Raw genomic sequence first — 27,723 nt, forward strand, 5'->3', positions numbered from 1 at the left:
TGCATGCAAATTTAATTTATGCTTGCTATCTTATGTACACTTTGACAAATCTTACCCTGCATATGTGAATATTTTAGGCATCATATTACTTTCATTCTAAAGAGGCAATGATGTAGAAGCCGTCATTGATTTGATTCTGCAGAGGTGGTCTCTTGTTGCACTATGATGTTACACTGGGGTGAAATATGACATTTTTCACAACAAACCATTTTGGTAGCCTTATTGTACATACAGCAGATTTTGAACTGTTGAACAAAAAAGTTTTAAATTCTGAAACTTACAAGATGTTTTTTTTTAGAACAATTCATTTGTTTTATTAAAGGTTGTATCAGCGATTTCTAGCCTGAAACATAAAGTGTCAAATTCAGCTAAGCTTTCTTCACGATCCGCTCGCTGCCTGCCCCATAAATTGTCTGTGAAAAAACCGCGTCTCTCTGGTCAGCCTAGGGTCCGAGATATGCCAAAAAAACAATCGGCACTACCAACCTTTCCACACATAAACAAACATTGTTCCAACCAATCAGCGTCAGGGGTTTGGTGTTGTGGACTTTCGCTCCGCCTCCCTCACATCCCTGCACCAGTAGGAAAGTCCACAACACGAACCCCCTGACGCTGATTGGTTGGAACACTGTTTGGTTATCTGTGGAAAGGTTGGTAGTGCCGATTGTTTTTTTTGGCATATCTCGGACCCTATGCTGACCAGAGAGACGCGGTTTTTTCACAGACAATTTATGGGGCAGGCAGCAAGCGGATCGTGAAGAAAGGTCAGCTGAAATTGACACTTTATGTTTTAGGCTAGAAATCGCTGATACAACCTTTAATTCATGACTCCTTTTAAACACTTCCTCAGAATTTATATTAACACTTTACAGAGATACCATTACCTCAAAAGTAAAAGAGGTATTACTATACAGTATATACATTATTCTCATTGTTACAGATTCATGCAGCACAAAGTATTATGGTAAAATTTCTGCGGTCTCTTCTGATATATCACATAGTTCCACTGATGATTTATAATCAACATAAAACCCAGGATAGAGCAGCTGAGTGAATGTGGTGTGTTCTGTGTGGATGAGGCTCATTGTGTCAGAGACGCTGTAGAAGGACAAAGTTCCTGCACTGAGATCCACATAAACTCCTATTCTACTGCTGATTGACTTTACAAGGACATCAGTCTCTATGTTATTGTGTTTGAATGAGAATCTGGTGGGAGAGCAGAACAAACTCCAAGACTGATCATTACGTCCAAACATACACTCATAACCTCCCTTCCTTTTGATGCTCTTATATGACACTGATATATGCACACCACGACTCCCATTCCACTCAATCTCCCAGTAACAGCGTCCACACACACTCTCTGCACACAACACTTGAAGAAAAACATCAAATCTGTCTGGATGATGAGGATAGGACTGAACTGTGCCAGCATTTATAACCACTCTGTTCCTCTGAGACAGACAGAGGCGTTTATTCACTGTGTTTGGATCCAGAGTGAACTGATGGGAATCTAATGAAAATAAAACACATCAGAATCAGAAATTATGAATCTGTTAGATATTTTGATATAGCTGAACTCATGTCTTTTGTTTGATGTACGTGTCTGTGTCTATAGAGTTTACCAGATATTATGAGGAGCCGTATAGGCCGTAATTATTGAAATTACTTACAAACACTAGTGAAACAAAAAACATTGATAAACCTTAGTGAAATTCATTCATATGCATTACTGAAAACCTCTAACAAACACTAGTGAAAATATTAATCAACCTTAGTGAAATTCATTCATATGCATTACTGAAAACCTCTAACAAACACTAGTGAAAATATTAATCAACCTTAGTGAAATTCATTCATATGCATTACTGAAAACCTCTAACAAACACTAGTGAAAATATTAATCAACCTTAGTGAAATTCATTCATACACATAACTGAAAAGCCTCTTACAAACACTAGTGAAAACCTTGATCAACATTAGTGAAATTTATTTATACGCATTACTGAAAAATGTCTTACATACCTTAGTGAAATCCATTCAAATGCATAACTGGAAAACCTCTTACATACACTAGTGAAAACATTGATCGACCTTAGTGAAATTCATTTATATGCATATGTAACGGAGGCCAGCTAGTAGGTGCTGTGCAGGTAAACCTCACTCCCCTGATCTCAAGAGATGCACTAGCAACCCACGCTAGAGGTTGCAGCCTTTAACCTTCTTGTTAGTGCGTCCGCCTCCCGTGCCGGAGACCGGGGTTCGAGACCGGCTCGGAGCGGGTGCGGTAGGACCCGGGTGTGAGGGGTTACACATAACTGAAATAAGTGAAGATTTCAGTAGATGATGAGAGAGTTAATTTCACTTGAAACGGAAGCTGTGTCAACACTTCCGCTTAATTTGGCGCGTTCGCTTCATGGAGGTTAGTTGTAAGTTGTCTGAAGCTTTAAATATTTTTAAACAACATTTTATCGTCGTCAAGTACAATTTTGAAAGTGGGACGACACTTTTATGTTACAGAGCTGGCGCCGGGCTTATCTGTGACGGCCCTTTGACCGACAGCGCGGGGAGGACGTGTTCATGTACAGTGTTTTTTCCTGCACATAACAATGATTTGAAGAACAGTATAACGTTACTGCATTTGTTTTATTTATTATCATTACTACACAGCAAAATCCCCAGTGTTAATTTAACACTCTGAATGTGGACACATATAAACACTGAAGCAGTGTTGAAGTTAATGAGATAATTAGGTGATTAATGAAGCTGATTGATCATTATCGAAGACACTTGATGTTAATAAGCAGAATCACCAAAGGAGAAAGCCAAAATTTTTAAGCAACCATTATATTGGTCAGTGTTTGCATTAGTTAGGCTCTTGACCCTTAAATCTTTAATATTAGGTCTTGTTTGGCTGCAATTACTGAGTTATAACAGCCAGACAAGCCAAGCGCAAAAGTCAATAAGATGGCATTGACTGTGCTTGACTTAATCATCATATAGTGACTTGAGTATTTGACATAGGATTTCCTTACAGACTACAAGAAACTGTGAACAAAAGAGCAATCAGTTTTGACATAATCAGACAAATGATGAAAAAAAAGTTTATCTTAATTTATACACACAGACATGAAGAATCAGCGTGAGAATCACAACAACGGTGACCATCAAAAAGCGTGTTGTAGAACTCATCCCTGACTCCCATCATGCATTGCGGCATGAATAAATTATGAGAGTTCAGAGTTGATCTGTTAATCTGAATATCCCGTTTGTCACCATTGACTACATTTACATGGACACCAGTAATCTAATTAATGACCTTATATTCCTTTCATGTTCCCGTTTTTATAGTACATAGATCGATTAATGACACACATCATTACGTCCACATGCGACGCTATCAGTTCGTCTTCGTTATGTATAGACTTTCTGTGTTTCGTTTTTAATTTTACGAAAGCTTGAAGTGCAGTTAATTATTTGTCATGCTATATTTGCATATTTGCATCAACGTTTGGACCTAATCAGGGGTCTGGACATGCAACAATTTTTTGAGAATGTGTGAGTTCAAATTTGCAGTGGTCGTGCATTTGTGTGCATGCCAGTCAGTTTTTAGAAAAATAAAAAACACGCAAGCACTGTTTGCGAAATGTGGCGAAAAAGGGGAGCGCGGGGCACAACCTAACAATTTTTGAATTTCGTGGTTTGTGTAAATCCACGTGGAGTTTAGAGTACAATTTATATCCACATTATTTTCACACTTGTCTAGTACAAAAATATCGCTTTGTTTCATATTTACAGTGTATACGTTTTTCGTTATTTACCTCAAAAGAAAGGAAGTGAAACGTGACAACATGCCCCCATAGGTTGTAACATTGTAACATCTGAGGGGCACGTTGTAACACGACCATATGACATCTTAAAAAATTATCTGATCAAATTAAAAAAATATACACAACAAACTAAAATATTTTGTCAATAAAATAATTGTGTTAACTTTTTCAAATAAAGTAATGACGTTTAAAAAAAAATAATAATCTAATTTTGGAGTTTGACAATGAACACATCGCAACCATGCTTGGAACGGTCCTGATCGCAACACACAGCTATACACTAGTTCAAAACAATGTGGACAAATAGATGAAACACATTTAGACATTTAGAAAAACACTCCCCTCCTTCCACACACAGCTCTCATAAAACACAACACACATAAATGAGCCAAAATGCTTTACATTTATTGAAATAATAACAACTTCTGAACATTAAACATTGATTGTTAGCCTTTATTCACCTGTTTCTTGTGATTTTTTTTGTTTTTGTTTTTTATTGAAATCCTTAGAAGTAGGTAGTGTAAATTGCATCGCTAATGTCATAGAATAGCATAGTTTAATATAGCGGGGCATATTGAAACACATCTGCGCGACTGGAATATAATACAGGTAAGTGTCTTCTGCTTTTTGCAAAGCATTAATAAACTAAACTGATAAATAACAAATTGGAGATTAAAATAATAGCAGATTTGTGTTATTTTAAATGAATAATTAAAACAGAAATGAAAAGTTTACTTTAGCCAGAAATGTACTTTTATTATGGTAAAATAAATATTCAGCGATATCTTCAAAAGGCTTTTGAATTTTGGCACATTTTTTTCTCTGCCTAGGGTTGCTATGACAACTAGTAAATACGGTAAATTTGGTTACACTAGCATGTGCGGAAATATTTAAACCACGAGCGTTACAACTAACCCTGTGTTAGTTTGTGCCCCACGCTACACTTCTACACAAGGGGAATAGTGTGATTAAGGTGTGTACATGTCTATGGTAATGCGACTAAAATAGGAATACTCCACCTGTCTTAATTCGATTTGTGTTTACTTCGATTATGACTTTAGTCGGATTAAATTAATCAAAAATCTCAGTTTACATGGTTGAATCTTAATCAGAGTATTGAATATTGTTGTCCATGCACTGAAAAAAATGTTATGTTGAATTTACTTAATTTTATTACGTCAAGGGGTTGCACGAAATAAATTTATCCAAATCCAGATATATTTTTTAAGTTGAGTTTACTTATATTTTATAAATTGGTTGTACTTATATTTTATACATTGAGTTTATTAATCTCTTTCAGTAAATTCAGATTAATTATATTCATAATTTCAGCTAAACTATTTTGAGTAGAATTTACAAACATGATTGTGCATTAGTGATAAACACCTGCTGTTATCGAGAATTACAGAGGATCAAATGTTGATGTTTTATTGGTTAAGATGATGCTACCATCATGGAGATCAGTGTTTGCTTTAGTTGGGCTCTTGACCCTTGACTTATTATCAGGTAGTGGCCTGATTATATGTAGAGTAACTACTATTGTGTTCAAGTTTAGGTGTTGAATGGTTAGTTCTGTGAAGCTTGACATGTAATTAAAGCTTTGTTCTGATAGTTCAAAATTAAAACTTCTGCTATATGTAGGACATACAAATAACTTCAGCTCTTGTGCTATTTAGACACATGCAGACATCAAGAACCAGCATATGAATCTCAACAATGGTGACAATCAACTAAATTCTTCATGCTGCAATGCATGCTGGGTAACACCATAGTAAAAACTCCCATCATGCACTACAGCATGAAGAATTATTGTCACCACTGTTGAGGATGGTATGATAAGTGTTTATGTCTAAAAGCCTGAGCTGCTGTAAGTCTCCCCTCAATATTTAAGCATTACAGTTGCATTTTTAATAAGACTTTTTCTCCAGCTGTTTCATAGTTGAATGTCAGTCTATAAACCAAAGATTAACCATTACATGATATTCACTCACATGATTTAAAAGCAAAACATGTTAACTGGACTGCTACCACAAGTTTCTGATTCAGTAATGTGCAAAAACTTGCTGTAAAACAATATTGCAACTGCTTAAAAGCAATTTACTTTGAATTACTAAAAGGGTCAAAAGCCCAACTAAAGCAAACACTTATCTCCATGATGGTAGCATCTTTTTAACCAATAAAACATCAGCATTTGATCCTCTGTAATTCTCGATAACAGCAGGTGTTTATCACTAATGCACAATCATGTTTGTAAATTTTACTCAAAATAGTTTAGCTAAAATTATGAATATAATTCATCTGAAATTACTGAAAGAGATTAATAAACTCAATTTATAAAATATAAATTCACTCAACTTAAAAAATATATCTGGATTTACATAAATTTATTTCGTGCAACCCCTTGAAGTAATAAAATTAAGTAAATTCAACATAACATTTTTTTCAGTGTGGAAATTAAATGAAACTTATTTTTTTCTAATTACTTTTAATTGAATGAAATTAACTTGTTTTAAACAAGGGCAGTGAATTTGAAAATTAATAATAAAAAATAAGTCAGATTAAATAACACATTAAAATCAGTTAAATTAACCAGATAAAAACATGTAACATTTACAAGGGGTCAGAATCATTTTTTTCAGTGTGTAAACGTACTCATTGTTGAGATTCATGGGCTGGTTCTTGATATCTATGTGTGCCTAGGTGAAATACTTATTTTTTTTTTTGCTGTGTACATGTAAATAGTAGTGTTACCTGCTTTGAATGGGCCGGGAAGCTGTAAAACACTCGTAATTATAATTTTCTGCCAGGACATTATTCATAAATTTTTAATTGCGGAAATACGGAAAATAATAAACAGTACGTAGGCCTAACCATGTTTTTTTAGCAGATTGAATTAAACTAAACTAAACTAAATTAAAACAACAAAGTAGCCTACAAAAATTAACGCTTGGACATGCTAAACGACGTGCTCCTCCTGAGGAATAACTTACAGTAGCTTATTAAAGTCTCTGCTACGTGGTAGAAAAAGAATAAGCAAAATAATTGTAATTATAAATGAAAACTGATTTACAGTATGTTATGTGAAGGGAAAATCACGAATTTCTGTGTAGTATGAATAGAGGCTGACGCCCGCGCTGTCAGTTTGGTGGCGCTAGCGAAGTGAACACGTCCTCTCTGTGTGTGCCTGTGCTGTAAGTCGGTCAGGGTCACAGTCAGAGCCGTGGTGCGAGCTCTGTAACATCGCGCTGTTTCGTCCAACTCACGGAATTGTACTTGACGACAGTAAAATGTTGTTTAAATAGCCTCAGACAACTTACTATCCTCCATTGCGAACACGTCCTCCCCGCGCTGTCGGTCAAAGGGCCGTCACAGATAAGCCCGGCGCCAGCTCTGTAACATCGCACTGTGTCGTCCCACTTTCAAAATTGTACTTGACGACGATAAAATGTTATTTAAAAATATTTAAAGCTTCGGACAACTTACGACTAACCTCCATGAAGCGAATGCGCCAAATTAAGTGTAAGTGTTGACACAGCTTCCGTATCAAGTGAAATTAACTCTCTCATCATCTACTGAAATCTTCACTCATTTCAGTTATGCATATAAATGAATTTCACTAAGGTAGATGAATGTTTTCACTCGTGTTTGTAAGAGGCTTTTCAGTTCCCCTTCAGTCGAATCACTTCGACGTTACATGGGATCTCGCCTGAGAGACCGATCATCTCTGAGCCTTATATAAAAAGGCCAATTGCAAATTGGCGAGTGGACGTGCGCGTCGGCCACTCCCCCGTACATACGGGTATATAAGATGGCGGCGCGCATCACTCAAACAGACTTTCGCTTTCAGAGCCTTCATGCTCAAGCCTTCCCTTCTCCAGAAGAAGAATCTTCAAAGAGAAAGACTTCACGTTCCTGCTGCTGCTGTTCTTCTCTGCTGGCGTGCGCCGATCGAATAAGAGACAAAGCTTACTGAAAGAGTGAATTTCTCGGCGCCGCCAGCGGGGTCCCGCCTCCTGCTTTCCAGCGAGCAAGCCCCATTGAGTGCACAGTGGTGCCGCGGTTTCCTCCCTGGGCAGACCGGGACTAAAAGAGCAATTTCTCACGGCTGTGTAAAGACGTTCTTTTCAGAATGGCTTTCCGGCCGTGCGCTTCTGGGTGTGGCAGTTTCCTCACCTCACTGGACGGACATGAAAGCTGCTTCACATGTCTGGGCATCGAACATGCTGAGGCAGCTTTCACGGATGGTTCATGCATTCATTGCGAAAGCATGACCATGGGAATGCTGAGGACTCGCCGCTCGCTCGCGGGCAGGCCCCCCTTCGCGCCCCACGGCCTGCGGAATTTTTCCGCCGTTGTGGCGAGGCACGAGGGGGAATTTCGAGTCACGGTGCCGAACGTTCCGCCGGCTCCAAAAGCCCTGCGGTCTTCCGCCCGCCAGCATACCCCCGTCGAGATGCCAAAGCAGTACGCCTCCCCGCCAGCCGGCTGGGCGTCTCCTTGGTGCTCCACAGGAGGAAGAGATGTCTGACGCTGCATCAGAGGGAGAGTCAGGGAGTGAGGACGCTCTTCCGGCGGCGCGGCGCCCCTCCGCGGTTGCTGCCCCGTCGGAGGCAGACTCCGAGTTCTCGGCTATGCTCCTCCGAGCCGCCAGGGGGATCGGCCTGGAGGTTACTCCATCGGCCTCGGCCGATCCTTCTCGGCTGGGCGACTGGTTCCTGGGGACGGCTCCGGCGGCATCGCCTCGCCCTCCCCCGGTGCCATTCTTCCCGGAGGTGCACGAGGAGCTGGTTAAGACCTGGCGGGCGCCCTTTTCATCTCGCCCGCTGCCCAGCTCCTCTCCCCTCGCCACCCTTGATGGCGGGGCGGCCAGGGGGTATGCGTCGGTTCCCCAGGTCGAGCGCGCTATGGCGGTGCAACTTTGCCCGCGTGGCGCTGCCACCTGGCGGGGCCGGCCGCGTCTCCCGTCCAAGGCGTGTGAGCGCTCGTCCGCCCTTGCGGGCCGCGTTTTTCACGCTGCGGGCCAGGCCGCCTCGGCCCTGCATGCGATGGCGACCCTGCAGGTCTACCAGGCCAAGGGGTTGAAACAGCTGCACGAGGGTGGTCCTGACCAGGGTACGATGCAGGAACTCCGCGCTGCCACCGACTTTGCCCTTCGTGCGACGAAGGTCGCGGCGCGGGCCCTTGGTCAGGTGATGTCCACGGCTGTGGTCCAGGAGCGACACCTGTGGCTCTCTCTGGCCCAGATGGCAGATGCCGACAAAGCACGCTTTCTCGACGCTCCCATCTCCCAGAGGGGCCTATTCGGCGACTCTGTCGAGGACTTTGCCCAACAGTTCTCGGCAGCCCAGAGACAGACGGAGGCGTTTCACATCCTGCCCCGCCGCAATGCTTCCATCCCGCCGCCGGAGGCACCGCCTCCGCCTGCACGTCGCCGAGGGCGCCCCCCTGCGGCCGCAACATCTACGGCTTGCCCCCCTGCGGAGGCCCACGACGCCAGGTCGGCAAGAAGGGCCCGCAAGCGCAGAGCCAGCCGCAGGAGAGTGGCGCCGCCCGCGGCACAGGGACCGGCCCGAAACACTCGCAAAGAAACTGCGAAACGTCCCTGACGCGGGCCTCCAGAGGTGATTGAGACTGCTCCTTAGGGGATGCTAACATCTACGCTCCCCGCTCCCGGTGGAGGGCCGGGAGCCACTGTGTGCTTCAATGCTGCCGTCGGCCAACGGTCGACGGTACCCACATTTTCTCAAAAGAGCAAATTTCTCACCTCTGGCTTCGGCCTCGAGTTTCCTTCCTGAGAAGCACTTACACTCCTCGGAACCAGACTCGCGGCCGGCCTTCGCCAGCGCGGGATCCAGGGAAGAAGGTAAGCACTGCTTAGTGCAGTTAGACATTTTCTCCAGGACGTTCATCCTTCTGGGTTCTGTCTGCTTCCCTGTCTCCCCATAGGCTGCCCCACCATGGTCACGTCGGTCAACGTTCCCTTGATACCACTACGCTGGTTGATACGGACGGTACGGCCCGGCCCCAGGCGTCCGCCCAGACTCAGAGGTACCCCTTACATTCTTATTCGGGCAGGCGTGCCTCTGTTCTGCCTGCGGAGGTCGCGTTCCTACTGGCGAAGGACGCGATCCAGCCTGTCCCTCCCCCGGGACGAGGTCGGGATCTCTCAGTCCCGACTTCACGTGTCCAGTTAAGTGTGGTGGGTTAATATCCGCCCTGGATGGAGCTCTGTCCCGATCCCTTCTTAGGCTGTCGGCACACTCGCTCACGACGAAGCACATACAGGTATGTTTCCGTCTCCAGGGCTGGGTTGCAGCCATCTGCCTGAAGGGCACCCGCTGTCGCGTCTCGATTTCCCCCCGACACACACCCCCTCGGCGGTCTGCTCTGGGGGTCGAGCTCTTCAGCGTGAGGTGCTTCCATTTGGCAAGTCCCCCTCCTTCCTGCCTTTTTTAGGCCATGGGAGCTCCCCTGTCCCCTCTTTGGCAGACAGGAGTTCGCATCATCAACCGTCTCTTCGGCTGGTGCTTTGTATAGCCCACTCGTGAGTTCCGTTGTGCGAACATAGGGACCTGGTGCTTCGGCACCCCCGCCATCTGGTCCTTCAGGCCAGCCGAGGGGATTCGTTTCCTCGGTTAGGGAGCCGACTCGGTCCAACAAGACAGCCCGCCTTACTACAATAGAGCGCGCAGTCAGTGCTGTAGTCTTTGAGTTAATCAGACACAATACAGCGGTCCCTCTCAAAATCAGAGGCTCCTGGGGCACATGACAGCTCTAGCCGCTAAGAGCTGCTAAGCTTATTTTATGTGAGACCGCTTCAGCACGATCGAGTCCCATGATGGGCATGGCATCTCGGCTCACTCCGGACTGGCGTTTTCCCGCAGTATGGCCGACAAGCCAGCTCGTGGCTTACCACGGGTTGGGTTGCCATGTACGATGGAGGCTTACAACCTCCCCATCTGCTCCCATGGAGTCCAATGTGGCAGATTTTGCTACTTGCCATTCTCTTGAAGCAGGAAAACTCAACCGTGCAGTCTATCTGCTCTCACGGCAGTCCACCCACCTGCAGGATGGCGACTCCACCCCGTGACGCAGCTAGTTGGAGTATATCGGTAGGCCAGCCACATCCGCTCGTCTTCCGATTCCTCTCATTGCCAGCTGCCTCTTTCAGAGTAACGCCGGCACACAGCTGACCTCCGGGGCCCAAGTACGCCCTTCCCCAGCGAGCCTCCTTGCACAGACGCTGTGCAAGTCCAGGGAGGACGAGGAGTAGTCTGTTGGTTGCGCTACAAGGTTGGCCCACCCGGACTCAGGTCTTAGTAACCTCTCCCTCGCGGCAGTCCCTCCCTGTAGGGCACGAAAAGGTTGACACCCCAGACCTCTCCGGCCTTCACAGGCCGTGATACAACTATCACTCGGTACCGAGCTCCCTTGACCAGGCAGGCTTACGCACTGAGATGAGGTCTATTTGCTGGCATTCCTCTCGCTAAAAAGAGAGGACCCACAGAGATACACGATTGCAGTAATGCTTCCCTTCCTGCAGGAGAGTTTGAGCGCAGGCTGTCCCCTCGACACTCCAAGTATATGCCGCGGCTTCGCCGCATATCACATGCAGTAGATGGAGCAAAGTAGGTAAGCATTTTCTGGTCGTGAGGTTTCACAGAGGTGCCCATAACGCACCCCATACCCTCTTGGGACCTTCCCGTCGCCTTCAGAGCCGTGGGACGCTCCTATTGAACCATGGGCCTCAGTCGAGCTAGCATTCCTGTCATTAAGACAGCGCTCCTGACTGCCCTGGCTTCCGTCAAGAGGGTAGGAGACCTACAAGTTTTCTCTGTCAAGAAATACCTCATACCCTCTGGGACCCCCCGTCGCCTTTCAGGGCCACGGGTTGCTCCCTAGGATCCGTGGGCCTCAGTCGAGTTAGAATTCCTGTCATTAAGACAGCACTCCTGACTGCCCTGGCTTCCTTTAAGAGGGTGGGGTACCGACAAGCTCAGGTTCCTCGGAGGTGCTTAGCACGCACCTCATACCTCTTGGACCTCCCCGTCGCCTTTCAGGGCCGCGGGTCGCTCCATCGGAGCCACTGGCCTCAGTCGAGCTAAAATTCCTGTCATTAAGACAGTACTCCTGACTGCCCTGGCTCCCATTAAGAGGGCCTACATGCGTCTCTGCCAGCAAAGTGTGTCGAGAAATTCGGGCCCGGCGTCTTCCACGTTACCGTCGAGACCCCGGCCCGGTGCCCAAGGTTCCCACCACGCCTTTCCGCGATCAGGTGGTGAACCTGCAAGCTCTGCCCCGGAGGAGGCAGACCCAGCCTTGCGATGTTGTGTCGTTTAATATGTGAAACTTGAATCACTCTGCACTTCAGCCGCACCAGCAGCTTCATCTGCCTCGGGATTCAGCAGAAAGGGAATGCTCCCCGAACTGAGGTTGGCTAACTGGGTGGTAGATGCCTTCCCCCTGTTATACTCAGGGACAGCCGTGATCCTTGGTTCATGGCACCTCACCAGCAGATGTAAAAACCGGAAGCTGCGGGCTGGGCGACACCCCACCTTCGCTTGGTTCTACAACCTTGCGTAGAGGCCGTTCTCCCGTGTCCTAATATAAGGACTCACAGGTGAGCGGGAAGACCGGCTGGTGTCGGCTTGCGGCGCCATTCCCACATGGATCCGTGCGCTATTCCCAGAATGTTCCCTCCGGCGAACCCTGGGTCCTCCTGCCCCGCAGTCAGGGCTAGGCGCGGAGTAGCCCTGCACTGTGATCCTGCCTGGGTCTCCTTCGCCCCGCAGGTTGTGGCTTAGTTTTTTATTATTCCAGCGGAGGAGACCGCTGTTTCCCTCGTGTATCCCTAAAAACCTTTATGGATATATTGAATTATTCTCATTTCCACATGTAAAGATTTCATGTGCTCCGCCCCCCCAACCCATGCTTCAGTACAACTGGCATCCCTGGAAGGGCCCCCTTATTGGGCCTCAGGGCGTTGGGAAGGTTACGTTACACTTCGCCTGTCGGCACGTATACTTGTCAGCACGTGAAGTTGTTGCGTAACGCGGCGTCAGGGTCGTGGCCTTTTCCATAGGGCTAGTTCCCATGTAACGTCGAAGTGATTCGACTGAAGGGGAACGTCTAGGTTACGAAGGTAACCCACGTTCCCTGAAGGAGGGAACGGAGACGTTACATTCCCCTGCCACGCCCCTGGCGTCGCGCTGACGCCGGCTTGACGGCTCTTCAGCGAAAACCTGTTTGAGTGATGCGCGCCGCTATCTTATATACCCGTATGTACGGGGGAGTGGCCGACGCGCACGTCCACTCGCCAATTTGCAATTGGCCTTTTTATATAAGGCTCAGAGATGATCGGTCTCTCAGGCGAGATCCCATGTAACGTCTCCGTTCCCTCCTTCAGGGAACGTGGGTTACCTTCGTAACCTAGACGTTATGTGTATGAATGAATTTCACTAAGGTAGATGAATGTTTTCACTCGTGTTTGTAAGAGGCTTTTCAGTTATGTGTATGAATGAATTTCACTAAGGTTGATCAAAGTGTGCCGCACAAGTCTCGAAAAGTGAAGTCAAAAGTTTTTGATCGCCCCCCAGTGGCTGGCTGCAGTATGGGTCATAAACCCCGCCCTCTCCATGTAATCTAATGGGACGTGAGCCAAACTAAATAATCGAATTATATATAATATATATATATATAATCTTATGCAAATGTATCTCCTGTATGAAATCCCCCAAGATCCCAGTGAGCTGCTTTTAGAGCTTGGTTACAGACACGCATTTTTATGTAATAAGGAGAATGCTGTAAGCATTCCGAATGTTGATGTTGTAAAAGTTTCAGGATGTTTGAATGGTACCAAGACATCTTGTATGCCAGGGAATTCACAAAAATGTGATTTGCCATGTCATGAATCTTTAAATGCAAATTTACAGTTAAATTTCCTGTGTGGGACTACATATTTTTAGGTATAAATTCTTGTTTTCAGATGTGATATGTGCTGAGCATTGAGTCTTATCTCTGTCAACCAGAGCATGAAAGCAGCAGCTCATCACATCATGCACTGAATATCCTAAACACAACAATGTGATCATACTTAAGGTTGATGTGATCTGATCAATTATAAAATTCTTCAATCATGTTTTCGTTCACCTTCTACAGAAAAAAAGAAGAAGTGAGTTCTTTGGCTTGTTTTCTTAGTGACTTACATTGTAGGAATTTGTTCCTGTTCTTGGGAACGATGTTGGCAATTGTGACTGTGGAAATCAACAGACATAAAGAGTATGAAAGAGTATGTCAAGAGAAAATATGCAGCCATTGCTAAGACATTTCTAATGTGACTGTCTATATCAGTGTTTCTTTTTTGGGACACCCCCAAGAACTGGAATGAGAGGATGAGATAAATCAGGGCCCGTATTCATCAAACACTGTAAGGCTTAAAGTAGCTCATAATTTGACGTTTTAGGAGAAAATCTTAAAAATAATGGGTCATTCCTAAATTTAGGACTCCTACATTTTTGTTCTAGGAGTATTTCACAAAGCTTTTTATGCGTTAAAACTAACTCCTAATTCTATATTTAGAGTAGTGAAGAGGACTCATAAATCACTAAGACCAAATCACAAAAAAGCGATACAAACCATCACAGAAATTCTAATGGTTTCCACTACAAATATCAAATACTTTTAACTATTAAAATCATTAAAACATTGTTTCCTGAGTGTTTTGGGCCATTAGGACATAGTGGTTTTAAGAAGCCAACAATAGAAGGTGACCAATTACCAACAGAATCCATAACAAATTCTGTGATGGGTTCTATTGTTTTTTTCTGCAGGACTAAAATGGCTGATGTCGTTAATCTTCCTTGTAATGTAAACATTTTAGAAACAGGCTGCATTTATTTGCACACATATGTTTTCCCATAACACATTTTTCTTTGATTATATCCTTGGGCAAGAAGCTGTTCTTGTATCTGGTTTGGTTTTCTTTTTCTGTTTGCATGTCTTACTATCAGCCATGATAATTCTACTCTGCTAATTAAAAGGCTGCATTTTAAGACTTTATCTTAATTTTAATATGACAGCATTTTATTTTTAAACCTTTATTCGAATATAGCAACATAATATTGCACTATACAATATTTCTATGAACAAATCTCTGACAGAGACTCTTATCAGCCAATCACTGTGTGCATAGTTGTAAGCATGCTGACATCATGCATAGCAATGTCAACCATGCCCTTACTCTTAGTTTAGGACTTATTTCTATCCTCTAGGGCTCGTCCATCTTTTTTTTTGCTTGTCCTAAAAAAAATAGTTTGTAAACACTGCGTCATCTCAAGAAATATCTGTGTACATGTAACCCCTCACACCCGGGTCCTACTGCACCCGCTCCGAGCGGGTCTCGAACCTGGGTCTCCGGCACGGGAGGCGGAAAATATACGGATAATGTGTCTCATGATTTGTTAAGGAATTGTTTGATTTGGTTCATTCACAAAGTAATGTTCCGGAATCTGTGCGTGCTTAAACAAAACCTGTAAAGACATGTAATGCAACGCCTACATTGCACTAAAGTGAAAGTTCCAAACTATAGTCAGTTTTGACATATATTTTCGTTGTGAAGAGTCGCACGATAACGTGCATCATCACTACAACACAGCCTTTATGGCATTGTTTCTGGCTTTTGTGCACACAGCGCTCGTTCCGGAACTGATCCCAGCAACGTTACTAGGTTCCCAACCCAGGATCGTTCCCAAAACTTTCGGGCAATTTTCCAGAATCAATGCACAATGTGAAAGGTGCTTTAATACAGCAATAGTTACATAGCTTACTGCAATCGTAGCTTACAAAAAAAAAAAAAAACATTAATTCTTACTCTGAAACATCCCGTTGAGTATCACAAGCCACAGTAGGCTACAGCATGCATAACAGTAGTTACCTGTGGTTGGTCTGGGTGTCCGTCACTCAGAAAACAACAGGCCAATCAGAAGAGAGGCTCATGAATATTAATTAATATTACTCCTAAAAGAGGAGCTGTAAAAATACATTGAGATGGTTTTTGGCACTTATACCGCAAAAATATATTCTTAAGGACATCAACAACTAAAATAAACCTCCAAAAAGGCGTAGGCTACAATATGGGACCTTTAATCTGTGTATTCATTAATTAATGACTTAGTGGTGTCTGACTATATAGGGTTGAGACGTGGGGAGATGACATCATTGTTTCACAAAATATACGGACTGTCTGTTACACAAAAATGCAAGGATGTCTTTTTCAGATCTGGAAAAAACGCTGATACGATACAAAATGTTTACATACAAAGCTAAACGTATCTCTGTGTGGACGGCACCTTAGTAAAAGTTTGTCTCAGCAGCTTTGTCAATAGGTTTTAAGAGAATACTCTTAGCTAAAAACTTTTACCGCTTTTTAGGAGAACTCTTAGTGGTAAGATACAATGTTTTGTGAATACGGGCCCAGATGTTTTAATTAGTTAGCTATCATTTAAAACATTCTGGTAGGTGGGTCACCAGGACTGGTGTTGACATTGGTCTACACATTAGATGATGGACTCATTTATGAGAGCAGATGAATCTCCATGACTTTACCTCTGTCAAACATCTTTTTGATCTCTTCTTTGCAGAAATCCTCCAGTTTTTCCCTCAGCTGACAGACAGATTCTCTCATGGCATCAAAAGAGAAAAGAGAACTGAAGGGAATATTGGGTACTTCTGTAGAGTCAGGTGTTGAGAGAGAATGGAAACTCTACAGAAAACACAAATCAAATCAAACTCATCACCTCTACACTTGACCCAACAACTTGCAGTACTATCTGACTTGTGTGGCTCTTGTTGGCTTAACTGCTACAGTCAATGACAGCTACAAATTCTAGTATTTGCCACTTACACTATATGTGAACTTTTTAGGAAATAGATTTGGCTCTCTGCCCATTAGGAACAAGGTTGAGCTCCATTCATAACTGAATTGAGAATGCTTTGACAATTACAATTAAATTCCTGAAATTTAATTGAGTTTGCAAACATTATAAAAAGTTGGATTTAAAATGTGTAAATTCCTGTACATGTTATTTAAGGGAAAAAAAGCTTTAAAAGCCATAATTTGAAAGGTTTATTGCCCTTACAAAATATTGACATCTATCTATTATTGGTCTATTTTGTTTCCACTAATATCTACTATGATTTCTGTTACCTGCAGGAAATGGATGTGATCCTGTGTGTGTGAAAGCTGCTCCAGCTCAGCATCTCTCCTCTTCAGATCACTGATTTCCAACTTTAATTGCTCTAAGATTCTTTCAGCTGTACTCACTGCAGCCTTTTCCTGATCTTTTATCCGCTGTGTCGCCTCAGAGCGGCTTCTTTCAATAGAGTGAATGAGCTCAGTAAATATTCTCTCACTGTCCTCAACCGCTGTCTGTGCAGAGCACTGATAGACACACATCACAATCACAGTGAGCTTTAGTGGGACTGAACTTCTTTAGGAGTGTCTGAAATTATTCTTCTACTCCAGACTCACCTTCTGAGACTCCACAGCTTCTCTCAGCTGCTGAAGATCTCTCTCTCTCTGCTGGATTCTCTGCCGGAACCTTTTTTGCGTCTCCTTAAGCTGGTGCTGGAGGACAAACAAATGACACATAAAACAACTTTCACTAAATTATTAAGTGAACAGTTGACATGAATCATATATTGTTGAAGCTGTGAGAACAAGTGGGTAAAGATCTAGCATGGTAAGGTCAAGGGTCCAAACCATAGATTAGATTCCTGAATTTAGATTGTAAATGAACATGAAGCAGTGTCAGCTAGGGGTGGGAAAAAAAATCGATATTGCAATATATTGTTGTGCTCTCTGTCGCAATAAATAATCGATACACTAACGGCCAATATCGATATTTTATTACAACACAAATGATTAATTTACCCGTCGTCAGTGTCACTGTCACTACCCAATATCTACCATTCTGTTTGCGGGGGGCGCTGTTCGAGTAAATAGGGGTAAAGTGGCGGAAGCAGCGGCCAGTGAAGAACACAAGTTATCTTACAACATCAGAGAAGAAGCGCAGAAAAAAAGAGAAGTGAGAAGAATGGCGGAAGATAACGAAAAACAAATCAAAGACGCACCCGCTAGTTGAGCATGCTGATCAGTTACGCCTGTTTCACACATACTCCGTCTGCAGTGCGTATGCGTTGAGTATTTTTTTCCGCACCCTTGTTAACGGATTAGAGCGTTCACACTGCACGCGGTTGCTGTGCAAGTGCATTGAATAATACGTTGTTTATTATACGTTGAGTTTAAACGTGAATATATCTAGAATTGTATTAGTGTACTGTGATAAAAGAGTATCACAATGCTGAAAAAGCACGTTTGTATTTGAAATCAAAATAACGGATAAATGGTGTGTTTGTGGTAAACAGCCGCGGATCAGGAACGGACTGCAAACGTGTCCTGTGTGAAAGCAAAATGAGTCCGTGCTGCTTCTGCATCGCATACGTAACGCACACGGACTGCATACACACTGCAGACGGAGTATGTGTGAAACAGGCGTTAGTGTTCCTCAAGAAGAATATGCATTGATGAGACCACTGTCCAGGTTAACATAAAGCACTTTACAGTAACTTACTACTGACGTTTCAGTATCATGGTTTACACATGTTAGTTAATGTTCATGTTGTTTTTTAATGTTCAGGCACTTTTATCTGTCTAGCTGTACAGTGTTTACATTTAAGACCAGGAGGCAGTGAGTTATTATGCAAATGCTTATTTCTTTGCACAGTGTTGGAAATGTTGGCATTAATAAATGCATAAGATTTCCTTATTATGGGTATTTTTTTCTTTTTCAGTCACATATATCGTGATATATCGTTGATGAAATTTCTTCCAATATATTGAATATCGTAGATATCGTGAATCGGGATATTATCGATATCGTGGGCCACATATCGCCACAGAATTGAATCGTGAGTTACCTGTATCGTCCCACCCCTAGTGTCAGCATTATTGAATTAGTCTGTAGTTTTAAAAGAATTGTTTACCAAAAAATATATATTATTGTTGTTTTAAACCATAATGATTTTCTCTTGCACAACACAAAAGGTCTTCTGAAGAATGCCTCTGTTTAAAATAATGTCATTTGCAAGTGACAATCTAGTGACAAGGACATAACATTAGACTTCACTGGCACTTCACGGACTAAACATGTGAGACATTCTTCAAACTATCTCTATTTGTATTCCTCAGAAGAAAAAAAATCAATAAAACCATACAAGTTATGAGGGTGAGTAAATGAAGATTTTTGGGTGAACTACTGGTTTAAGTTCCTACCTGTTTCTCTGTCCTCTGTGCTGCAGCTGATACAGTTTTGTGGTTTTTATGTTCATACTTGGTACACAGCACACAAATGCATTGTTGGTCAGTGATACAGTAACTTTCCAACTGTCTATGATGTTGATGACAGATCATCTCTCTCAATGGTGCAGTGACATCAGTCACGCTGTGTGGCTTACGTGAGTGAAATTCCTCATGACGGTCAAAATGAGTTTGACAGTACGATTCCTGGCACACCAGACAGGACTTGACAGCTTTGTATTTTCTTCCAGTACAGACATCGCACTCTACATCTCCAGCTGCAGCATAACAGTCAGCAGGAAGTTTAGTCTTCTTCATTTTCTCCACCACTTCAACCAGCATGGTGTTTTTAGCTAAAGCAGGTCTTGGAGTGAAGGTCTGTCTGCACTGAGGGCAGCTGTAGACTTTTTTCTGATCCTCTTCATTCCAGAAATTTGTGATACAGCCCTTACAGTAACTGTGTCCACAGGGAATGGTCACTGGATGCTTCAGGATATCCAGACACACTGGACACACGAACTCATCCTGATACACTGAAATTCTGGCTGCTGCCATTTTACTGCATGAATGAAAAGAGAGACACATCCCTATATACTTACTTGATATACAGTCATTGATTCACTACAATTACACATTTAAATGAGGTAAATAAAGAGAGTCTAAACAAGCCTTTGTGCCCAGCAGAGTAAATATGTGCATATGAGCACGAAATTGCATCAGCCAGGTAAAATGGTTAGTTAGTACGGTTGGGTTTCGTTTTTTTTTTTTTTTTTTTGATACAGGTGCCAAATCAATACTTTTAAAACGGTACCGGTGCCAAAACGGTGCCTGAACCGATACTTAAAATTAAAAAAAAACACACACACAAAATGGTGGATGACACAAGAATATCTTTTTATTGGACAAAAAGTTATTTAAATTGAACAATGTATTAAAAGTTAATGTATATTAAAGTAAATACAAAACACAACAACAATAAAACCTAAGCCACCTAACCCAACTACAATAATTTAACAGCTTTAAATTTCAACAATTATTCTGCAGAAATATTACCATTTTTGCCTTTTCTGGCAAAATAGGACACCTCTCCTGTCTTATTGCATGTCCTGGTATGACTGAGGCAGGGGTCGTCCACACTGAGGGTGCGATTTTTGAAAAAAGCTGAAATTTTTTCTCTTTCCATAAACGGAGATTGACCAAACTGTTAATGTAATCTGTTAACGCACATTATATACTAGGGGTGTAATGGTTCACGGGGATGTATTGAACCGTTTCGGTGCGGCCTGTTCGGTTCGGTCCACTTGCGAACCGTTTCGGTATATTTTTTTCATTAAATAATATAAATTTATTATTAGCGTGATATTAAGCGCAGCGGAACAATGTTCCTAGGCGAGTTTCCGCACGAACGCTATTGAGTGACGCACAGTAGAGCTGCACGAGTAGCAGTGAGAAATGGCATCATGGCAACAGCGAAAGAGAAGCCAGAGCTTGAAGACCCTCCCACCTCACTACGGTCTCCTGTTTGGGAACACTTTGGCTTCCCTGTTAAAATACATAATGGGGATAGACGAGTGGATAAATCCAAAAGTTGTATGCCGACATTGTTCCACGGAGATCGGGTATGTGGCAGGCAACACATCTAACATGTTAACGCACTTAAAACGGCATCATCCGAATGTGAATATCACTTCTACTAAGAAGAAAAGCAGCCTTGTGCAAGTACCGCTAACGTCGGCAGCTTTTCAAAATAAAGATTTTGTAAGTTCTTATTTTTTTTGTACCGAAAATTAACCGAACCGAGCTCTCCAAGACACTGTACCGAACCGAATATGATTTTAGCGTACCGTTACACCCCTATTATATACCCGTTTTTTTAGGCAAGAACCAGATAATGAGTATCACGTCATGAAATGTTTTTAATACGAAAACGGTCAAATGGCTACAATTTAATGAAACCATAGTAAGTTAGGTTTATTAATTGTAATGATTTCATTTCAAACAAAGAATAAATTATATAGAAAGTGAGCAAAGTATCAACGGAGCTTTTTGAAACTATTCACGAATTAGTAAACCACTGCGTCGCAAAATGATTCACTGTTTCGAAATGCTCCAATCAGATCGCTAATCATTTGATGCAGAATAGGACTTTAAAGCGCGTTTCGCAAATCATTTGATTTAGATCGCAACGTAGGAGCGGCTTCACGGGATGTTTTATAAATAATTCAGCAGAGGAAGGGACGCATAGACCAGAGGGGGTGGGGGAAATCCCAGTTGATGTTCGCAAACTGTCAAACACGGTGCATCCCACTGCTTTCAAGTTTATTCCATGTGTCCTCAAATGTTTCAATAGGTTTGACGTGTTTCCCCCTTTACACGCAACCGTTGCGTTGTCTAAATCATTTCTCGTGAAATATAGCCACACTTTAGAATGTTTAATTTTTGCCATTTTAAGTTAAGCGTGTTTAATTTAGCTAGCTAAACTAACGGCAGACCACCTGCTGCAGTCAGAGCAAGAGTAATTCTTGATGCATTCACGCGCTTCTAGGAAGGTCTAATTTCCAGACGATTTGTGCTTTTAATTCAAAATGTGCAAATGGATAGTAACTACAACGATGTCTTAAATTTATATCATCAAAGCTTTCCGTCGTTCTCGTGAGTTTTCTCATTCAGGAAATAATTTTTGATCATTCTGACATCCCATAAATGCAGTATTTAAATTTAACTAGCGCTCATGCATGTTAATGAATCAATGCTTCTCACATCCGTGTCATAGCACCAGAAGACAAATATTTAAATCGACACTTCAGGCATTTAAGTGGCACCGAAATTCGTGTTGTGATTCGGTCTGGTACCGGTCATATTGGTACAGGTTCCGTATTGGCAGGGTTTCGGTACCCAACCCTATTAGTTTCACTATGGGAATCACTTTGGGCATGACCAACAGCACAAGCTCTTATGACACCACGTCTGTCTTTTACCTGTGACCAGGCTCAGCCCCACCTATATCAGTCAGGTCTGCCAAAGTTAAAGGAAATGTGAGAGACTGCAGCGAGTTGCTAATTTTGCTCAACAGTTTAACAGGTAGACCGTCATTGGAATCTGAACTCTGACATCACACAAACCTGGGTGCTAGTGTGAAAGCCCCCTTAGGTAGGTCAGGTATATGTGTTATCCGTCACAAGTTGGAACAAGACGAGTGACATTCAAATTTAACTTAAATTAAAAAAGCATTGTAAGCTTAAATTCTCCATTTACAGTTTTCTTGTTTTTTCTTGTGCTGTATACAAGGTTCAACTTGCTAATTAGTTGGGGAGTGAAAAAAAAATATCCATCAGGAATAAGATAACCTTGTTTCCTTTCTAGAAAAAAATGCTCAATTTGTTCAGTAAATATCAATACAAAATATCTACCTAGCAAAAGAGGACGCCATGTGTCTGTTTTGCAAAGGCAATGAATTTTGGAAGCATGACCCTTGTGCAACATTGTAAAATAAACCTAATATTGCATAGTATAATAATTTTACACTTTGAGAGTTCTGTTGGCACAAAAATAGGATGAGTCACTGAGTAGGGACTCAACTGCGTACTTATCGAGACCTAAAAGAGTACCTACTACTAAGTATAAATGCGATCCAGACATCATCTGCCATGTTGGCATTATTGTGTGACCTACGAAGTAATAAAAAGCGCAAATAAAAGCAAAAGATATGAGCGACAGATTCAATTAATCTATCTGTTGTTACCCATTACAGACTGTTACTGCTCCCTCTGCTGCTTCTGTGGTTACTTTCTGTTTGCCATGCCAAACAGGCAGTGGCAAAGTATTGTTTTGCTCTTGCGGACTCTACCAAGTGTTTTTTCTATTGCCATTGCCTTGCCTTGTTATCATAGTTATAGTTTTGTCTTTGCTTCATTGTTTTATTTCATTTGTTACTTTGGACTACCCATTTGTATTTTGACCCTCGCCTGTGTTATTGGATTACGCTTTTGTCTTGCCCTGGATGTTCCTGTTTACTGGTGTTTGACCCTGCCTGTCCTGACAACGATCTGTTCAATAAAGCTCGAATTTGGATCTTCAACGCTGTCGCAGAGTCCGTGTTACAGAATACTTTGCCTCACCACAGATCCAGCAGCTTTTTCAATACAGATCACCATAGACCCAGCAGTTTCTGAACACCAAGCCATCATGAGTACAGAAACCAAGTTAATCCGTCTTCGCCAAGGAAATTATTCTATTGAGAGCTACGTGGGGGGACTTTCTTGAACTGGCACATTATACTACTTTTGATGAGGCATGTCTTATGATATTTTTCAGAGGGGGACTTTCTGAACCAATTTATTCCCTCATGCCATTTCCAGAGTCTACTTGGACTTTAGAGCAATATATAGATTTGGCTTTATTACTGAGTGTATCTGCATTTACTGTGGGGGTTGCGGATGAGGAGCCCCACAACCTCACATTACCCACACCACCAAAACATTTACACATCCCATCAGTTACGTCTGGAATTGTTCAAGTCATGTCTGCCAAGCCAAGGCCTACTCACGTCACATCTGCCAAGCCACAGCCTGTTGTTTCTATTTTGTTTTTGTTGCATTAAAGCTATTTGTTTGTTATTTGTATGATATTTAGTTACGCTTAAGTGATACTTATTTGTATTTGATTTTGACATATGTTTGTTTTCTAGTCTAGACGCTGTATCATTTCCTAAGCATTGACTTTTTGATTCAGTGTTCGCTTGACTTCTGTAGCGCAGCCGAACCTCCCGTTAAAACAATAGCAAGCCTTTAGACACAATAAAGCATGAAATGCTTTTTCTTGTTTAGGAAAAATTTAAATGAAAGCGTTCTGTTCCTTGGGCAACTAATGATAATGATATTTCAAGTCTTTAATGTCACTAAACCTCACTGTGATTGTGATGTGTGTCTAACGCCTGTTTCACACATAATCCGTCTGCAGTGCGTATGCAGTCCGTGTGCGTTACGTATGCGGTGCAGAAGCAGCATGGACTCGTTTTGCTTTCACACAGGACGCGTTTGCAGTCCGTTCCTGATCCATGGCTGTTTACCACAAACACACCATTTATCCGTTATTTTAATTTAAAATCCAAACGTGCTTTTTCAGCATTGGGATACTCTTTTATCACCGTACACTAATACAATAATACTAGACATATTCACGTTTAAACTCAACGTATTATAAACAATGTAGGCTATTATTCAATGCACTTGACTTCTAGATTTGTATATTAAGTTGCTCAAGCAAGTTGCAACACATTTAAACACAGCATAGGTAGGCTATATCTTCCTTTTCATATTGAAATTGGGCTATCACAAATATTTTAAATTAAAACTTACCACAGACAGAAACAGTCAGCTCTCTGTGCCTTTCTTTCGCATAAATCTTTATTAAAAACCATATTTTAAAGAACTTTTCTACCTGGACAAGTGCATCTATTATGTTGCCTTGTTTATTTAAAACTGCACTATTTTAAACCTAGCCAAAAAGCCACGTGTTGACTGTGAAACACAGTAGACTGCATTTATATGCATTTATGGGACATTTCCGTGTCAATCCATGTTCATTTTTACAGCGAACAATGCGCTGTCACTTTAATTCAGCACATGCAACGCAATGCAGCACAGCAAAAATAGACTCTGTGCCGAAACGATGCTGCACTGCTGCAAACGCAGCGCTTCTGGAACGTACTACCGGACAGCAACTGCGTGCAGTGTGAACGCTCTGATCCGTTAACATGGGTGCGGAAAAAAATATGCAACGCATACGCACTGCAGACAGAGTATGTGTGAAACAGGCGTAACAGAGTTCTGCACAGACAGCAGTTGAGGACAGTGAGAGAATCTTTACTGAGCCTTTCAAAGCTTTGTGATAGAATGATATGCTTTGAGGTAGAGACCTGCGCAGGACAGATTTTTAACTCCCGCTTCTGCAAGATTATTGATTACTAATTTGAATCAGTACATTATATCGAAAATACAGAGAGCCTGTACAGAACCTTATGGGGCTCATTTCAACAGCAAGCACTATTTTCTTCAAGGCCTTAGAGCCCTGCCATCGTGACTGAGGTTGTTGCGTATTGTGCTGTGCTTCACAACCTCACTCTTCTCAATGGATACATCACTGAGCCAGAGGATGAGGAAAAACATCATGACCCCCCCCCCCCCCTAAACTCCACAACCCTGGCAAGAGTGGGAGAACAATCTGGCTGCTGCTTTGTCTGCTCCAAACATTTGTTTGCCTGCTCTGAGCATGAGTACCTGTAAACAGGTTAAACAGGTTAAACATTTTAAAATTCACGTTTTACAATCCATGACCCACAGTTCACATGTGGGTGTTTTTCGGTTATAAATAATGCACATTTCATTCAAAATATTATGAACACAGACCAATAATTTGAACATTTTTTAATTTATTTAATTGTGTGAAATGGCTAGTAAAAATAGGTCATAAAAAACGATTATGATGTGGAGGTGAATTGGTTTAGTCTTGACTTCTGGTCGTGAGTGACAGCGTTGGGGGGATGGGAAATCTGTTGATTGTCGATTACAAAGTAAACACAGCAATGGAGAGAAAAGGCCAAAACTGTCAGTTGCCCAATTTAGGAAAAATAGAAAAGAAGATGAGGAGAAACGGGCAAAAGAGAAAGGTATGCAACGATGTTCTCTCTGTATGATTAAGGTATTCATGTCATTATGTTAATTAGTGGTATAATGTTAACTCTTAGGTTTGTTAGCCTTCTTGCTTATGATGCTTGACTTGGCTTAAACAATTCAATGTAGACCCGCCACTGCACCACGATGTAAAGTGATAAACAGCACAAGTTGCTTGATCTATTTAGATGTAAAACAGAATGGTGTTATACAGTCATGTGATATGAGAACATTAAAGGTTCTGTAAGTTCTGCTGGGTTGGCTGAAAACAGCCACGACATTGGAAACGACATGATGAGGTAATGTGGAAAACGCCAATAAATAATTACTGTCATTTTTTTAAATGACAAATTAGTTTATTATTACTATTTATTTAAAAAAAAAACATAACCATGATAATGTTTTCTTGTGACCACCGTCGTACTAATACTAGTCAGTTAATATCTGGATCCTAAGCAATAATTTCTTTCTTTTTAAATGTTTAGATGTAATTCATTTTAATTGGAGTAAAATGTTATTTAATAAGACCCTGATTAAAGATAAATATCAGTTTCTTATATAAATAAGGTGTTTACTACACATATTAAATTCTTAAAGGGACAGTTCACACAAAAAAAATTAATTGTCATCATTTACTCAACATCGTTGTATGTATGTAGAAGAAGTATGAACTTCTTTCTTCTTTGGAACATAAAGAAAGATACTTTGAGAAATTCTTTGTCTACAGAAGAAATTAAGGGTAACCAACTATGTTTGGTTGAATTCTACAAAATATCTTTTGTGTTCAACAGAAGAAAGCAGGTCATACAGTTTTGGAACGACATGAGGATGAGGAAAGGATTTTTATTACAGAATTTATTAGCAATACATTTCCCTGCATTCTAGCTCAAAATTAATGCTTTACTGCATGCATTCTGTGTGACAAAAATGCATTATTAAGGTTGTTGCATTTGAATTCAGTATCTATCATTATTTGTTTCTGTCCTGTTTTATTCATTCATTTATTTACTCCAATTTAAGGCCCTATAACCCCAAAAAAAAAAATTCACGGGGGAACTTGTGGACCGGCTGGGCTGGGGTTTATTTTTATCCCCAGTCCAGCCCTGTTCTGACGTCACAAGTTTCTCCAGTTACACTGAAAATCACCCTGGCAGTAGTTTTCAAATACATCAAACTCAAACTGAAAATACCTGTGTTCGTGTGGACAGGGCCTTACTTTAACACTCTTTAATAACAGTGTGTTTTAATCCCATAAACTGCACTACATCTTATTTTACTCTCATTTTATAATAATAATAATAATAAAAAAAATAAAAAAATAAAAAAAAAAACAGAACAGAACAGGTATTTCCTGTAAAGGCCCCAAACAAACCATTGCTACAGAATTGAGACAAATATTGACCTTTATGCCAAGAAAAAGACTAATCCATATTTTTCAGATATTTATATAATAAATACATTATACTGTACATGATAGCTTTTCATTGTGCCTTAAGGCCTTTTGGCTACATTACAACAAATCTTCATCGAGTTTGGAAGTAAAATATACCAAATATACACAGATCAAAAATGTTTATATAAATGACTTTACATGAAAACCTGTTGTGGGATGAACAAAACTGGACTCACCAGTAATTACAATGGATCTTGAAGCTTTACCGCAGTCTGAAATGGTGTCTTATCGGACACTAAATTAAGATTTTTTGTTTCGATTTCAGACTATGAACGGTCAAATTACAAGCGTCGTCACCGCTAATGCTGTGATTGGCCAATATCGAGTAGGCAACGTGAGCGCGCTGCTCCTCCTTCTCATGGTACCTTTGTGTTTTGTTGAGAGTTAACTGTAGTTAACTGTTAACTGTAGCCC

General features: G+C 41.8%; 2 protein-coding genes across 2 annotated transcripts in view; both read right to left on the reverse strand.

Moving 5' to 3' along the window:
• LOC141321784 (uncharacterized) overlaps positions 1–27,723 on the reverse strand; it is a 239,803-nt gene that overhangs the window by 123,240 nt on the left and 88,840 nt on the right. The gene's annotated exons all lie outside the window — the stretch shown is intronic.
• LOC141342804 (tripartite motif-containing protein 16-like) lies at positions 960–19,770 on the reverse strand. The gene is made up of 6 exons (XM_073847360.1): positions 19,162–19,770; positions 17,359–17,454; positions 17,035–17,268; positions 16,434–16,590; positions 14,036–14,083; positions 960–1,513 (listed from the first exon to the last, which is right to left on the reverse strand). Exons 1-6 carry the CDS (start codon positions 19,768–19,770, stop codon positions 960–962), a joined length of 1,698 nt encoding a protein of 565 aa, XP_073703461.1.

The sequence above is a fragment of the Garra rufa genome, chromosome 1 (genome assembly GCF_049309525.1).
Source record: "Garra rufa chromosome 1, GarRuf1.0, whole genome shotgun sequence".
NCBI classification, from domain to species: domain Eukaryota; kingdom Metazoa; phylum Chordata; class Actinopteri; order Cypriniformes; family Cyprinidae; genus Garra; species Garra rufa.

Coding starts and splice junctions, on each gene's coding strand:
- LOC141342804 (XM_073847360.1), bottom strand. CDS start 19,770: ATGTGTCTCTCTTTTCATTCATGCAGTAAAATGGCAGCAGCCAGAATT. Junction 17,269..17,358: donor AAGCTGTGGAGTCTCAGAAG/GTGAGTCTGGAG, acceptor TGTGTCTATCAG/TGCTCTGCACAGACAGCGGT. Junction 14,084..16,433: donor CAAAAAGATGTTTGACAGAG/GTAAAGTCATGG, acceptor TGATTTCCACAG/TCACAATTGCCAACATCGTT.